A 16,439-nucleotide genomic window follows, 5' to 3' on the forward strand; every position below is an offset into this window, starting at 1 on the left:
CCTGCTGATCGCTGCGCTCCCTGCACTTCTAACTTCCACTTGGAGTGACTTTGTTTCCCTCTTCTCACTCATTAAAGTTCTGCTCTATTCAAGCCTGGTCTCCATGTGCTTGTTCCTTCTTGGGTGCTGCCCATGCTTTCAAAGGAGAAAGGTGCTGCTGTGGTGGAGAAGAGGAAGAGGGCCTGAGGAGACACTTCTCCTTTCACAGACGACGGGAGGCTGGGATCTCCTGCAGGGTCTCTTCTTTGGGCACCATCCCTCACCTCTGAGTACGTTCTCCCTAGTGCTCCACAGGCAGTGACCATCGGGCTTTGCCTTTCTGTGTCTGCCCTCTGCTGCTCAGAAAGCATCAATAGTCCCATGAGCTCGTGAGAAAGGACCTTCCTGTCAGTCTGGCTGGTGTAGGGTATGTGAGGCTGTGGGAGATGATTTGATTTGCCAAATGGAAGTGCCGGTAAAGCAAGGAACAGGTGTTGGGCTGGTTATAGCTGCTTATTCAGCTTCCTCTCCCCTACATCATACAATTCAGCAGCCATGGGCAGCCGTAGCTGGAAAAAGGGTCTCACGGTGCTGAATTCATCAAGGCTGTAAATTGGAGCTGAGCCTGTGGGAGCTGAGAGCAACCATCATGGAAAATTTGGCACTGTAAGGGTTTATTCCTAGAGGAGATCAAGCTGCTCTCTTACAGAGTGTGCAGGGGAATGTGAAGATCATCAAAGACAAGGACACTGGGGGCACTTCCCAGGAGAGCTGAAGGTGGGTGCAGTGATATTCACTCTTTCATTCATTCCTCCAGAGATTCCGTGCTCAAACACTGCTGCCTTTCTGGGGGAGAAGAGTTTAAACACAGAGATCCCATCACTCTGCTTGGTGGAAATTTCTCTTGGCAGCCACTTTAGTTTCCTGTCCTCTTTCCTATATGAAAATCCAGATGTCTTGACAAAAATTATACAAGTGGAAGAACAGAAACCCCCACACCAATATCCTCCTCCAGGGAATTACTGCTAACGATATATCTCTCAGAAGCACTGAAGGCCAATCTTTGATTAAACAGTTTCACATCCATGTCTGAAATACCATTTCCCCAGTCATGATATCAATAAACATCATCTGCAGCAGGACGGCTGGGCTTCCAATCCCCACCACAGGAGACCTCATAATGATGACAGCATCTGCAATTATCCTTGTTGGAGCACTAACTGCTTCTCACTCCAGGTCTCTTGGGACGTGTCTTGGTCAGACATTCCCTACATGTCAGTGATTGGCCACTCAAGAGAGCACTGAGTTCCTCACAAGGTTCACAAACCACATCTGGGGGAAGGAGCAAACACCCAACCACTCCAGGGAATTGCCTTTGTGGTGTTTAATTGGCCTTTGTGAAGAGAGAGCATCATCTGTCTGCACCAACTGCAGGAGATCCCTCAGAGATCAAACTCCCTGGGGCACTGAGGGAAAACAGAAAACATCTCTGTCTGGCCAGCTTGAGCTTTCGTGAGTTCATTAAGTGGGAATGGGACAGTTTCATGGTAGCGATGCTGGTGAGACTGATGTTTGCTCTCTCTGTGTGGAGCTGACCGGGAGAGAGTTTACAGCCTGAGGGCACACAGGGTCCCCTTTGGGGTAGTGCAGTGGTGGCTGTGAGGGGGAAAGAAAAGCAGGAGCAGAAGCTGTTAATGCCTCCTGGGTAGAAAGAGAGGAAACAACATCAGGCAGTTGTCGACAGCTTGAAGTGAGTGGGCAAGGTGGAAGCTTCTCCTGACATCATGGCTCCAGATCTCCTCCAATAAATCAGACTCTTCCCAGTGTTTTCCCTCAGTCAAGGGGACCCTGGCTTCATCTGGAGGATGGTGCAGGAAGAGATGTCGCTTGGATCATTTCCTTTGGCTGAGCCGGTGAGTGAAGCCTCCCCAGACCCACAGCACAGACCTCCAATGCCGTGAACATTTAAGGAGAACCAGGTTAAGGGCGATTGCTCTGTCCCTTAGCAACAATAGGAGATTTCTGGGATATAAATTCCTAAGGAGGAAGAAAGGAGGGAAAGGGATCCTTCAGATGGGGATTCCACACCATCTGTCTTAGACACCCAGTCAAGACTGAGATCAGTTTTCTGCTAGGGAACTGGTCAAGAATCCTCTGTTGTCAGCAGGGAGGGCAAAGATCCTACCCTGCCCCTGGGCTGGCTTCTCCACAGAGCAACCTCGACAGGGGATTCAGCGCAGAGAATTTTATATTCATTCACTAATGCATAGATGCCTCTGCCCCAGCTGAGATGCCCAACTGACCTATCTGAGCTTCTCATTGGAGTCCTGCCTTGGTTCTTGGAGAACCCCTGACACTTCTAGAGGGCTTTTAGAACTGTGTGAGGTGAGATGTGCCAAGTCCACTTGGATTCCTGTGTCCAGTTCTGGAATCCCCAACATAGGAAGGATATGAACTGTTGGAACAGGTCCAGAGGAGGCCACTGAGATGATCCGAGGGCTGGATCACCTCTGCTATGAAGACAGGCTGGGATTGTTCAGCCTGGAGAAGAGATGGTTCGAGGGAGACCTTAGAGCCATTTCCAGTACCTGAAGAGGCTACAGGAAAGATGCAGAGAGACTGTTTAGAAGGGCCTGGAGTGATAGGATGTGGGGGAATGGATTCAAATAGGAAGGGGGAAGACTTAGATTAGACATCAGGAAGAAATTCTTCATGATGAGTGTGGGGAGTCACTGGAGGAGGTTGCCCAGGGAAGTCGTGGATGCCCCATCCCCGAACGTGTTGAAGGCCAGGATGGATGGAGCCTTCAGCAGCCTGATCCAGAGGGAGGTGTCCCTGCCCAGGGCAGGGGGTTGGAACTGGAGGATCTTTAACGTGCCTTCCAACCCAAACCTTCCTAGGATTCTCTGTCTCCCTCGTGCCCTTCCTCTGCCCACCGAGAAATGAGAGCAAAGAGGAGCTGAGGCAGGAGCATTTCATCATAGATCTCCGCTGCCCCTGTCTCTGGGATGGCCGAGGTGAATCCCACTCATGCTGTGCTGAGAAGCTGATGTCAGTGGGGGCCATGGAGAGATTTGCAAAAGATTCCTATGCTGAAACTTGGGAGGAAGCAAATAGACAAGACCCTCAGTCTCATTAGTTGAAACCATAGATCAGTACTGGCTGCCCCAAGGAGTGGAGCTGGGCTCTTCTCTGCCTCACTGCAACAGCCTCTCACAGAGCTGCAGACCCTCAGCTCTCGTCCCTTTCCTAAATTGGTTATTTGTCTCCCAGAGGTGATTGCAGACACCGTGTTCTAAAGGAGACGGCTCTGTGTGTGCTCTGAGAAATGTTTCCCCCCATGCATGAGATGGTGAAGGTCTTGCCATCAGGGTGAGGTCTAGTTCTCCAAACATGGCTCTGCAGCAAAGGATTTCCCTGACCAGTGGAACCTGGGGCACATGCTGTTTCCCATGCTCTGCATCAACCCCTTTTTCAAGGTGATGGCTTTGTCTTGCTACCAGGAGCACCTGAAGGATCACCACAGGCAAGAAAACCCTAACAAAAACTTTCCTGTCTTTGCAGATGGAACTGGACACTCGGGAGGATGTGGAGAACGGGACAAGTGTGGAAGAGTTCATCCTGCTTGGCTTCCCAGGCACGTGGCATTTCCGGGTCTCCCTTGCGGTGCTATTTGCCCTGATCTACTCCCTGACAGTAATGGGCAACACATCCATCATAGCCCTCGTGTGGACAACCAGGAAACTCCAGACCCCAATGTACTTTTTCCTCTGCAATCTCTCCTTTCTGGAGATCTGGTACACTACGGGTGTTGTTCCCAAAGCCATAGGAGTCCTGCTGGGAACGAGCCAGACTATCTCCTTCCGTGTCTGCATCCTGCAGTTGTTCTTTCTTTTGTCTTTGGGCTCCACTGAGTGTTTTCTCCTCTCTGTCATGGCCTATGACCGCTACTTAGCCGTATGCTGCCCCCTGAGATACAGCTCCCTCATGAGCAGGGGCCTCTCTGCTCGCCTGGTGCTCGGCTCCTGGCTGGGAGGCTTTCTGGCCATTTCCCTGCTGGCCTTTCTGACCTCCAGGCTGACGTTCTGTGGGCCAGATGTCATCAACCATTTCCTCTGCGATATCGATTCCTGCCTCGCCCTCTCCTGCAGTGACACGTGGCCCGTGGAGCTGGCAACCTTCCTGGTCTCCATCGTTGTTGTGGTGGCCTCCTGTGTGGGCACCCTGCTCTCCTACGTGTTCATCATCTCCTCCATCCTGAGAATCCAGTCAGCCCATGGCCGCAGAAAGGCCTTTTCCACTTGCTCTGCCCATCTCGGTGTCGTCACGATCTGGTACGGCTCCACCGTGTTCCTGTATGTCAAGCCATCGGCCCAGAACTCCCTGGAGCTGAACAAGCTCATCAATACCTTCAACACAGTTATAACTCCGCTCTTGAACCCCTTCATTTACACACTCAGGAACAAAGAAGTGAAGCAAGCTCTTGGGCAGGCTTTCCAGAGAAACTGAAGTGGCTTTTCAAGGGCCTCAGTGGGAGCAGAGAGATTCGCCCTCTCCTGCTCCTCACCGCTGTCCTGCACAATCTCTCACCAAAGTGCAAGCGCCCCTGTACATCACAGGGCATGAGGAGACAACAGTTCCCCTAGGGCTCCTCTCACCCACATTACAGCCCTTTTAGGCTAGATCGAACCTCACTTCTAAAGCCCCCACCTCCCTCTGTTTTCTCTGGGGTAAACACCAAATGCCTCACAGTGCTCAAAAGAGCAGCACTTGGGAAGGGTGACCAACCCCTGCAGGAAGGGTTCTCCAACCAGACACGGGAGGAGTGGTTCCTCCCTCAGGTTTGTGTCCCAGTTTGCTCAGTGCTTCACTTTGTCAGGGATTCCCAGAGCGATCCCAGCAGCTGCCCCACTGCTTTAGGAAAGGGCCTGGGTTGCTCTGTTCCCTCTGACTTTTTCAAGGTTCAGCCATGCCCTCTTCTTGTGGTAGTTTCACCAAATCCTGCTCTGGTTCTATGTAGAACTGGCAATGTCTGGACCTCTCCTAGTGGCCGTTATTCCTGGCATAAGACACTCAATAAAATTTACATTTCTCTCCCTTCCCTTGACGCAGGGTCTGAACGTACTTCTAAATTGGTAATTAAAATTATGCAAGTCACTCTTCAATGCTCAGCTGTGACAATAAGTTGAGGCACAGGACAAGGGAAGGAGATGAACTGGTTCCTTGCTCTGTGTTCAGCTCTTTGAAGCAGAGGGCGTTTCCAAGCCTGCTTTGCATTGGTTAGGCTGCAGCTGCCAGGGTTCCAGGACTCTTTTCCTCATCAAAGTCCCTGGATATGGGTGCACCTGGAAAAATACTGAAGGGCTTTTCTTCCTAGCAGCCTAAGTTGGGAAGATACAAGCCAAGGTTACCTCAGTCCCAGGTGCTGCTGCTGGGCAGGCTGAGCTCAGAGCTCCAGGCAAGCAGCGGCAGGGAGGGAACCTCTCCCCAGAGCACCCCTCAGGTTTCTGTGCAGCGCTGCACGCTCTGGGCACCAGGGTGGGCTCAGCGCACAGAAATAGGCAGCGCTGTCCTGGAGCTCTGCATTCTGCACATGCAGAAACACCTGGGAGTTCTCTGCAGACATCTCAGACGTGAACCTCCCAGTAGCCTTATGAGCATTGTACTTTGCCACCCACAGCAGCCTCTGAGGGGACTGGGTCTGGTGCTGCTGGTACCAAATGATGTAGAATTGAGGTTCACGGGTGGAGAAATTGCAGTGCAGAGTTGCGCTGTGTCCTGTCTGGATGGTTATCTCTGCTGGGAACTGGAACACAGAGTCCTTTTGGGCACCACCTGGGGAGCCAGAAAGGGCTTTCAGCTTTGCTTGCCTTTCAGCCTGTCTGTCTGTCTCTCCAGCACCTTGCTCACTGTCCCCACTGCCCAGCTCCCTTTTCCCAGCCTCTCAAAGTCTGAGCTCTCTGTCCCTGCTCTCTTCTCTCTCCAGGTCCCTGCCACACCTCACACCCCACATCCCCATCCCTCCCAAGCTGGACCCCATCATTTGCCATCCTCCCCACAGCCCCTGCTCTCCCAACACAAACCCTCGCAGGGCCCCAGGGACTCAGCAGTCCCGGCTCCTCCTTCCACCCCCAACATCACAACCTTGTGCCTCCTTCTGCCCAGCCTCCAGCTCCCATCTCACCCGAGGCTGCCAGTGCCAGCAGCACTGCCAGGAGAAGGAGAACCATGTCCAGTTGCCCGTACCAGCAGGAGGGACCTGATGCTCAGCCCTTGCTCTCTGCTGCCCCTGCCAGCTCCAAGAGGCGTCCAAGTCCCAGCCCCGAGGGTGGAGCCAAAGCCCAGCCCTGCTGCTCCACCATGTCCTCAGCACAGGAGCCCTTGGGCTTGGCTGCTGGAGCTTCTTTCTTACAACAATGCTTCAAACACCACATCAGAGTTGACAGCACCAGGCTGACAACACTTTATTTTTCCACATGTGACCATCACTGGAGCTGAGTCTTCTGCCCACAGGGCTGCGTTCCTGCCCTGGAGATCCTTAGACCTTTCATCCCAGGACTCCGAAGAAGCCTTCTTTGAGGAATGGGCATGGAACAAATGTGGAAATAAAAAGGCAGCAGTGACGAAAACCAAAGCCCAGTCCATATCATCAGCTGTGATGCTTTGCATTCAAGATGAGCTTGTCAGAACATTGTTGGGTCTGCAAAGGTGCCTCTTGCCCTGTGGCAATGAATGGCAGGGATAAAAGCCAGCCCAAGCCCCTGCTTGCTCAGTCCATTCCTTTGCCTCCTTCTGCTTGGGAACCAGGTGAGTCTGAATCCTCTCCATCCCCACTCAGGAGTGCACTTGGCTGCTCCTCACACACTCCTGTGCTCTGTTTCCTCTCTCTTTCCTCTCCCAGGTACCCTCTGACTCTAAGCCATGTCCTGCTACAACCCGTGCCAGCCCTGCGGCCCGTGCCCGCTGGCCAGCAGCTGCAATGAGTGCTGTGTGCGGCAGTGCCAGAGCTCCACCGTCGCCATCGAGCCCTCTCCCGTGGTGGTGACCCTGCCTGGCCCCATCCTCAGCTCCTTCCCTCAGAAGACTGTTGTGGGCTCCTCCACCTCCGCTGCTGTTGGCAGCATCCTCAGCTCTCAGGGAGTGCCCATCAACTCCGGGGGATTTGGCCTCTCTGGCATTGCCGGCCGCTACTGTGGCAGGAGGTTCCTCCTGTGAATAAGATGTTGGAGAAGCTCCAGGGAGACACCTTGAGGAACTTGGAGCATGGTGCTGGTCAGAGAACCAAGATCTTTCATTGTGAATACCAAGATAGTTTGAACACTTTTGCCTTTCTTCCGTTTTCCTTGTCTGCTCAGGTTCCCCTTGACAACAAGTTCCACCAGCCCTCTCCTCGTCGGGACCCTCTGTCTACTCTCCCTTCATGTGGCAGATTGACAGAAATTACAAGAGTACTTCTCTACAGTTAATGATCTCAGACTCTAAGCTGTTCACTGAGCGCCCTGCTGCTCGCTGGGCTCCCTGCACTTCTAACTTCCACTTGGAGTGACTTTGTTTCCCTCTGATGACTCATTAAAATTCTGCTCCATTCAAGCCTGGACTCCGTGGGCTCCTTCCTTCTTGGGTGCTGCCCATGGTTTCAAAGGAGAAAGGTGCTGCTCTGGTGGAGAAGAGGAAGTGGGCATGAGGAGACCCAACCAGAGCTGATCACAAACATACAATGTAGAGAACCCCCATGGGAACACAATGAAGCCTGAACTCTGCTGAGGATGCTAAGGACAAGGACAGCAGGACAGGAATGTTCTGGGGAAGGATAAGTCCACGGCATTGTCTGTGTGCTCACAGGCTGCACAGAGAGGGGACCAGGCAAATCCATCCAGTATTTCTCCTGCGGGCAGTGTATCTCCTGCACAGTGTATCCTGCACAGTGTATCTACTTGTAGCAGAGGTCTCTGACCTTCCATGAGACCGGCTGAGCTCTTAGATCATGAGGAAACACCTTACATCACCCTAAAAACTTGGAGTCCCTGGGCCCTGTTGCTCACGGCTTTCCTTTCTCATGCTTTCTGGAAGCAACAATAGCCCAGCACAGTTACACAGAGAAGAAATCACTTTCTAACACTGTTATTTATTAAGAATAGTACAATTCTAGTGATAACAGCAATGTAAGAGGCCAGAGATTGACCAGCATATACTGCAAGGTAACTCAAATCCCTGTTGTGGCACCGACATGGCTCTGTGCCTCTTGATTGGGCCCTGTAACCTCATTTCATCCTCAGTCCCATTGAAGATTTGTATCCTTAATAATTCATTCATTCATTCTATATCTAAGCGTAATATAAAAAGTGATCTGATTGTTCCAAACAGGAATCATCCATGGGTCACAGAAAGGTTCCTCTCCATCAGCCTCCAGCCAGCCTGGCTGGCCGGGACACACCATCCCCTGCTGCCTGGGCAGCTCAGCACAACAGCCCTGCTCCCTGGGGAGGAGCTGGACATGATCCCAGAGCCCTCCATATCCACTGAGGAGCCTGCAAGGAGCCTAGGACATTCCTGGGCTGCATTTATGTGTTGGGCTCTTTGCTTCTGGGCTCTGCACATGGAGAAGTCTTGGGCTTTGGCAATATTGGTACAGCTGAAAAAGTCCTGCAGGGCTTTTCTTCCCAGCAGCCCAAGTTGGGAAGATAGAAGCCCAGATTCCCTGAGCCCCAAGTGCTGCTGCTGTGCAGGCTGAGCTCAGAGCTCCAGGCAAGCAGTGGCAGGGAGGGAACAGCTCCCCAGAGCACCCCCCACATTTTTGTGCAGCGCTGCACGCTCTGGGCACCAGGGTGGGCTCAGCACACAGAAATAGGCAGCGCTGTCCTGGAGCTCTGCACCCTGCACGTGCAAAAACACCTGGGAGTTCTCTGCAGACAACACAGAGGAGAATCTCCCTGAATCCATACGAGGTTTGCTTTTTGTCACCCACAGCAGCCTCTGAGGGGACTGGGTCTGGCGATGCTGGTACCAGAAGAGGTAGGGAGCATAATCGCTGGTGGAGAAATTGCAGTGCAGAGTTGCGCTGTGTCCTTCCTGGATGGTCATCTCTGCTGGGAACTGGAACACGGAGTCCTTTTGGGCACCACCTGGGAAGCCAGAAAGGGCTTTCAGCTTTGCTTGCCTGTCAGCCTGTCTGTCTGTCTCTCCAGCACCTTGCTCACTGTCCCCACTGCCCAGCTCCCTTTTCCCAGCCTCTCAAAGCCTGAGCTCTCTGTCCCTGCTCTCTTCTCTCCCCAGGACCCTGCCACCCCTCACACCAGACATAACCATCCCTCCCAAGCTGGCCCCCATCCTTTGCCGTCCTTCTGCCTAGCCTCCCGCTCCCATCTCACCCGAGGATGCCAGTGCCAGCAGCACTGCCAGGAGAAGGAGGACCATGTCCCGCTGTCCCTGCCAGCAGGAGGGACCTGATGCTCAGCCCTTGCTCTCTGCTGCCCCTGCCAGCTCCAAGAGGTGTCCAAGCCCCAGCCCTGAGGGTGGAGCCAAAGCCCAGCCTTGCTGCTCCACCCTGTCCTCACAGTATTTCTCCTGCAGGCAGTGTTAGGCAGGATGGGGTGAAAACCCAGCAGCAAACAAACCCACCTGGGGAGGCAACAACCAGGGACAATCAGGGTGAGCTGAGGAGGGAGGAAAAGAGTAGGATGGGTCACGTCCTCCTCCTGACCATGTAACCTACTGCTCCAGCAGATGTTTTGCTTTGCAGAATGTCAGGAGTGGAACAGAAGCAGCCGTTGAGGGTAGGAATGACACCTGTGTTTGTGTCCAGGTTTCTCTCCTCTTTGTCCCACAGTCCTGTGGCCTTGGCAAACATGGAGCTGCAGGGAAAATTTGCCTATGGCTCAGGATGCTGCCTGGCTGGAAACCAAAAGCCAACTGTGTAAAGCTTTTCAGTAGAACATACACAGAATAAACCCTTCCCCCAGGCTCAGTCTTGCCAGCCTCAGCCCCTCCCTGCCCTGCGTTTTTGCCCAGCCCAGGCAGCTCCTGCACCAGCGGGTCCCGCACAGCACAGAGGTACAAGGCACTGTCAGAGCCCTCGACTTCCTCCAGCTGCAGGAGGCTGGATTTCTCTGTGGGGTTCAGCGACGTGGTTAGATGGCCGCTCCGCTTGGAGCCAGCTCCTACATGAGAGGCGATCAGCTGGGGAGCCTGGCCTTTCTTCTGCTGGTACCAGAACAAGCCATAAAACCTGGAAGTCTGGTAGATGCAGTTTGTGTGAAAGGTGTCTCCCTGTTTCACTGTGACTTCTCCTTCTTGCTGGGTGACGGTGACCTGCCCCAGGGTGCCTGGAGGAAAGCAAGGGTCAGCATCTCTGCAGGGAAAGGCTCTGAGCTGCAAACCAAGAGGGGATGCAAAGTGTGGGAGGAGAAGCATCCCTTTACCTAGCTGAGAAAGGAAAGCCTCAGAAGAGCACGAGAAAGGGAGATCCCCAAGGGCTGAGCTTGGCTCTCAGTCAGGTCATTGTTCTCCTCTGTGGTGCTGCCTGGAGTCTCCAGGACACAGCCTGGAGTGCCTGACCCTCCTCTGCTGCCTCCAGGACACCTACAGCAGTGGCAGGGTCCCGGCAACTCCTGGAAAGCTGATACGTCATTCTCTCCCTACAGAGAATTGTTGTGGGGCTGAGGGTCTGCTGGGGAGAAGAGGAATTGTGCCTCCAGCCCAAGGCAATGCTTACCCAGTGGCTGCCTCAGGAAGGCAGAGAGGAGGAGATACGCAAGGTGCCTGCTGCAACCACTCATCCTGCAGGGGTGAGAGGGACTGAGAGACTCCCACATCCCCCCCTCAGAATCTAAGAGAGCAGAGCTGCCTTCAAGGACTTTGCAACGGAAGCAGAGAGTGCAATGGGGAGGAGAAAATGCTTGTTCCTAGCACAGCTGCAATGCTTGTGCTGGGCTCCTCCCTCCTCCAGCAGTGAAGAGTGTTGCTCCTGCAGCCCAGACCTTCTGCCTTTCCAAGGTGAGGACTCTAAGGGGGTCACCAGGGTCTTCCCCTCCTAAGCGGCCTCTTGCACATGTTGTGCAATACCATTTCCTTTGGATACCATTCCCTTTCTGGGTTGCAAGAACACATTGTCAGTTCCTGCTGTGCTTCTCATCCTCTAGATCCTCAAGCTATTCTCTTCAGGGCTGCTCTCAGTCCATTCTCCACACAACCTGTGCTTGTCCTTGGCATTGCCCTGATACTCCAGTGTCCCAAGTCCCTGAGCCTGGACACCTTCCCCCCCACAATATAACCACTACCCAAACTCCTTTTTTCAGTTGTGCACAGGCTGAGGAGCCCCAGCTGAGATCCAGCCTTCCTTGGGCCCAGCTCTAAACCAGAGGCCGACTGCCTCTGAGCTGTGACTTTGGCAAACCTTGAGCCCCCGTGGGTCTGGACAATGCTCGTCCAAGCTTTCATCCTTTCTCTAGGACTCTACATACAGAATAAATGCTGCTGTGTTTTGCATAGAGGGAAATCCTCTGCAACAGCCTCATGTTCTGGAACCTAAGGAGAAACTGTGAAGGTTTCAGTCCCCTCTCCATCAGCTTCTCCTGCCTGCATTGAGCTGAAACTCATGACTCTGCAGGATGGTTCCCAGTGCTGTCTGAGAACCCTGGTGGAAAAAATGGAGAAGATTGGAAGAACAAGTAACCTGATTCCCCTGAGGTTTCTTGATGCCAGTGGCAGTGGTGATGGTGCTGACAATGCCTGGTGGCTGGGGAATCAGACCAGGACATGGGCCAAATGGGGCTGGGTGGGGTGAGGTGGCCCAGTGAACAGAGCAGCATCGACCCTGGTTGTTGAGATTGGGACTCTCAGAGAACCATGGAACCATGGACTGAGAGAATGATTGGTTTGGAGCAGACACAGAAAGGTCATTGGGTCCAACCCTCCTGCCACGTGGAAGGACGAACTGTCGGTTAATCAGGTTGCTCAAAGCCCTGTCCACCAGACCTTGAAGACGTCCAGTGATGGGGCACCCCCAGCTTCTCTGGGGAACTGGGCCCGTGTCTGTCAGCCTCAGCGTGGGCAATCCTTCCTTCTGTCCCACCTCAATCTCCCCTCTTTCAGTTTATACCCGTTACCTTTTGTTCTGTCACCACAGCCCCACGTCTCTTGGTCTCTCTCCATCTGGCCTTTAATCCCCTTCAAGTAACATTTCTTTCTCTTGGTAGAGAGGGGGTTTCTCTTCAAGCAACTTCCCCAGCACAGCTTCCTCCCTGCTGTCCCAGCCCCATCATCTGCAGGTGCAGGGCATCTGGCTGCCCCAGATAAGCAGCCCTTTGCTGCCAGGGGAACAGGACAGGGTGGCTGCTCTGCCTGCCCTGACCTGGAACAGCTCCCACCCCTCCCCACCAGCCCTACAGGGACCACCAGGGATGGCTGGAGCTTGTCAGCCCTTGGGATCCATTTGCCTTGGCCAGTGGAGAACCCTGGAGCTGCAGCAGTGGGGCTGGGGCTTTGATTTTGTCTCTCCTGCACAGGCTTTGCAAAGGAAGGGGCTGAATGTGCAGCCAAGGTCCTGCAGATTGGACCACGATGCACCTTGTGTCTTGCCTGTAAGAAGAACACAGAGGATTGGCAGCAGAGCCCCAAGCCACCCTCTGAGGAACACATCCCCACACTTCTCATGCTCACAGGATTGCTGCTGCTGCTGCAGGGTATATAGGGAATAGGCTCCTGATGAATCTTTGCCACCTCTTTTAGAACCACTGGTGGTGGGAGTGCTCTGCCCAAGTTCAGTCACTTTTTATTTAGTATTTAGGGTCCACTGTGTATTTAATTCCCCTCAAGGGGTCACTGTTTCACCAGAAGGGTCTTTTATCCCTAAGCACAATCAGCATAAAAGCCCAGGCTCTCAGATAGTCTGTAAAATCCAGTTTTCCGAAGTTATTACAGTAGGAATGGTAACAAATGATTAGCAGTGATCAAAAAGTAAACTGGAATAGCTTTAAAAGGAAATATGTCTAATCATTACTAGAAAGCAATAAGTACAGTGATTAAGAAAGATACATCACCAATTGTCCCTTTACCATAATCATCATCATGCAGATCCACATTCCCTGGGGGGCTTGATCTTCCCAGGAAGGATTTAGACATCCAGTCCCTGGACAACTGATAGAGCCTACACAGTGTATCGACTTATAACTGAGGTCTCCGACCATTGCTGAGAGCTGCTGAACTTTTAGACTATTGAGCAAACCCCTGCTGCTCATGGCCTCTCTATCTCATGTTTCTGGCACCAGCAATAGATGTGCATAATCACATGGAGAATAAATAACTTTCTGACTCACTTAAGAACAGCACTATTCCTGTGATAACAGTGATGTAAGAGGCCACAGATTGACCAGCATATACTGCAAGGTAACACAAATCCCTGTTGGGGCACCGACATTGCTCTGTGCCTCTTGATTGGGCCCTGTAACCTCATTTCATCCTCAGGCCCATTGAGGATTGGTATCCTTAATAATTCATTCATTCATTCTAGATCTAAGTGCAATATAAAAAGTGATCTGATTGTTCTAAACAGGAATCATCCATGGGTCACAGAAAGGTTCCTCTCCATCAGCCTGCAGCCAGCCTGGCTGGCCGGGACACGCCATCCCCTGCTGCCCAGGCAGCTCAGCACAACAGCCCTGCTCCCTGGGGAGGAGCTGGACATGATCCCAGAGCCCTCCAAATCCACTGAGGAGCCTGCAAGGAGCCTACAAGGAGCCTAGGACATTCCTGGGCTGCATTTGTGCGTTGGACTATTTGCTTCTGAGTTCTGAACATGGAGAGGTCTTGGGTCTTTGGCAATACTGGTACAGGTGGAAAAATACTGAAGGGCTTTTCTTCCCAGCAGCCAAAGGTGGGAAGATAGAAGCCCAGCTCCCCTGAGACCCAAGTGCTGCTGCTGTGCAGGGTGAGCTCAAAGCTCCAGGCAAGTTGTGGCAGGGAGGGAACGGCTCCCCAGAGCACCCCCATGTTTCTGTGCAGCGCTGCATGCTCTGGGCACCAGGGTGGGCTCAGCGCACAGAAATAGGCAGCGCTGTCCTGGAGCTCCACATCTTGCACGTGCAGAAACACCTGGGAATCATCGGCAGACATCACAGAGGAGAATCTCCCTGAATCCACATGTCGTTTCCATTTGGCCACCCACAGCAGCTGCTGAGGGGACTGGGTCTGGTGCTGCTGGTACCAGAGGATGAAGAAACCACGAGTGCTAGCTGAGAAATTGCACTGCAGAGTTGCGCTGTGTCCTTCCTGGATGGTCATCTCTGCTGGGAACTGGAACACAGAGTTCTTTTGGGCACCACCTGGGAAGCCAGAAAGGGCTTTCAGCTTTGCTTGCCTGCCTCCCTGTCTCTCTGTCTCTCCAGCACCTTGCTCACTTTCACCACTGCCCTGCTCTCTTTTCCCAGCCTCTCAAAGCCTGAGCTCTCTGTCCCTGCTCTCTTCTCTGTGAAGGTCCCTGCCACCCCTCACACCCCACATCCCCATCCCTCCCAAGCTGGACCCCATAATTGCGTCCCATCCCACAGCCCCTGCTCTCCCGACACAAACCCTCCCAGGGCCCCAGGGACTCAGCACTCCCGGCTCCTCCTTCCACCCCCAACACCACAACCTTGTGCCTCCTTCTGCCCAGCCTCCCGCTCCCATCTCACCCAAGGCTGCCAGTGCCAGCAGCGCTGCCAGAAGAAGGAGGACCATGTCCCACTGTCCCTGCCAGCAGGAGGGACCTGATGCTCAGCCCTTGCCCTCTGCTGCCCCTGCCAGCTCCAAGAGGCGTCCAAGCCCCAGCCCCGAGGGTGGAGCCAAAGCCCAGCCCTGCTGCTCCACCATGTCCTCAGTACAGGAGCCCTTGGGCTTGGCTGCTGGAGCTTCTTCCTTACAACGATGCTTTAAACACCACACCAGAGTGACCCAGGCTGACAACACTTTATTTTTCCACATGTGACCATCTCTGGAGCTGAGTCTGCCTACAGGGCTGTGTTCCTGCCTTGGAAATCCTTAGACCTTTCATCCCAGGACTCAGAAGAAGCCTTCACTGGGGTTTGGACATGGAACAAATGTGGAAATGAAAAGGCAGCAGTGATGGAAACCAAAGCCCAGTCCATATCATCAGCTGTGATGCTTTGCATTGAAGATGAGCTTGTCAGAAAATTGTTGCTTCTGCAAAGGTGCCTCTGGTCCTGGGGCAATGAAGGGCAGGGATAAAAGCCAGCCCAAGCCCCTGCTCACTCAGTCCATTCCTTTGCCTCCTTCTGCTTGGGAACCAGGTGAGTCTGAATCCTCTCCAATCCCACTCAGGAGTGCACTTGGCTGCTTCTCACACACTCCTGTGCTCTGCTTCCTCTCTCTTCCCTCTCCCAGGTACCCTCTGACTCTGAGCCATGTCCTGCTACAACCCGTGCCAGCCCTGCCAGCCCTGCGGCCCGTGCCCGCTGGCCAGCAGCTGCAATGAGTGCTGTGTGCGGCAGTGCCAGAGCTCCACCGTCGCCATCGAGCCCTCTCCCGTGGTGGTGACCCTGCCCGGCCCCATCTTCAGCTCCTTCCCTCAGAACACCGTTGTGGGCTCCTCCACCTCCGCTGCTGTTGGCAGCATCCTCAGCTCTCAGGGAGTGCCCATCAAGTCCGGGGGCTTTGGCCTCTCTGGCATTGCCGGCCGCTACTGTGGCAGGAGGTCCCTCCTGTAAATAAGATGTTGGAGAAGCCCCTGGGAGACACCTTGAGGAACTCGGAACAGCGTGCTCCGCAGGGAACCAAGATCTTTCATGGTGCATACCATGAGCATCAAACAGTTTTGCCTTTCTTCCATTTTCCTTGTCTGCTTTGACTCCCCTTGACAGCAAGTTCCACCAAGCCGTCTCCTGGTGGGGACCCTCTGTCTCATTTCACTTCATGGGGCAGATTAACAGAAATCTCATGGGAACTTCTCTACAGCCTTCTCTACAGTTCTTCACAGACTCTAGCCTTATCACTGGGTGCCCCGCTTTTTGCTGGGCGCCCTGCACTTCTAACTTCCACTTGGAGTGACTTTGTTTCCCTCTTCTCACTCATTAAAGTTCTGCTCTATTGAAGCCTTGTCTCTGTGTGCTTGTTCCTTCTTGGGTGCTGCCCATGCTTTCAAAGGGGAAAGGTGCTTCTGTGGAGGAGAAGAGGAAGAGGACACAAGGAGACCCTTTTCCTTTCACAGACGACGGGTAGGCCGGGATCTCCTGCAGGGTCTCTTCTTTGGGCACCATCCCTCAGCTCTGAGTACGTTCTCCCTAGTGCTCCACAGGCAGTGACCATCGGGCTTTGCCTTTCTGTGTCTGCCCTCAGCTGCTCAGAAAGCATCAATAGTCCCATGAGCTCTGTAGGAAGGACCTTCCTGTCAGTCTGGCTGGTGTAGGGTATGTGAGGCTGTGGGAGATGATTTGATTTGCCAAATGGAAGTGCTGGTAAAGCAAGGAACA

The 16,439-nt window shown here is 53.4% G+C and overlaps 3 protein-coding genes across 3 annotated transcripts; all 3 read left to right on the top strand.

Moving 5' to 3' along the window:
* The first annotated feature begins 3,522 nt into the window (after nt 1-3,522).
* On the top strand, nt 3,523-4,635 carry LOC138731138 (olfactory receptor 6F1-like). Its single transcript, XM_069876878.1, has one exon. It carries the CDS (start codon nt 3,544-3,546, stop codon nt 4,486-4,488), a length of 945 nt encoding a protein of 314 aa, XP_069732979.1. The 5' UTR covers nt 3,523-3,543; the 3' UTR covers nt 4,489-4,635.
* Nucleotides 4,636-6,900: 2,265 nt separating this feature from the next.
* LOC138731021 (feather keratin Cos1-2-like) lies at nt 6,901-7,194 on the top strand. The gene has a single exon (XM_069876713.1). The coding sequence runs from the start codon at nt 6,901-6,903 to the stop codon at nt 7,192-7,194; it is 294 nt and encodes a 97-aa protein (XP_069732814.1).
* Nucleotides 7,195-15,374: 8,180 nt separating this feature from the next.
* Nucleotides 15,375-15,677, top strand: LOC138731022 (feather keratin Cos1-2-like). The gene has a single exon (XM_069876714.1). The coding sequence runs from the start codon at nt 15,375-15,377 to the stop codon at nt 15,675-15,677; it is 303 nt and encodes a 100-aa protein (XP_069732815.1).
* Nucleotides 15,678-16,439: the final 762 nt, after the last annotated feature.

The sequence above is a fragment of the Phaenicophaeus curvirostris genome, chromosome 26, assembly GCF_032191515.1.
Source record: "Phaenicophaeus curvirostris isolate KB17595 chromosome 26, BPBGC_Pcur_1.0, whole genome shotgun sequence".
NCBI lineage: Eukaryota > Metazoa > Chordata > Aves > Cuculiformes > Cuculidae > Phaenicophaeus > Phaenicophaeus curvirostris.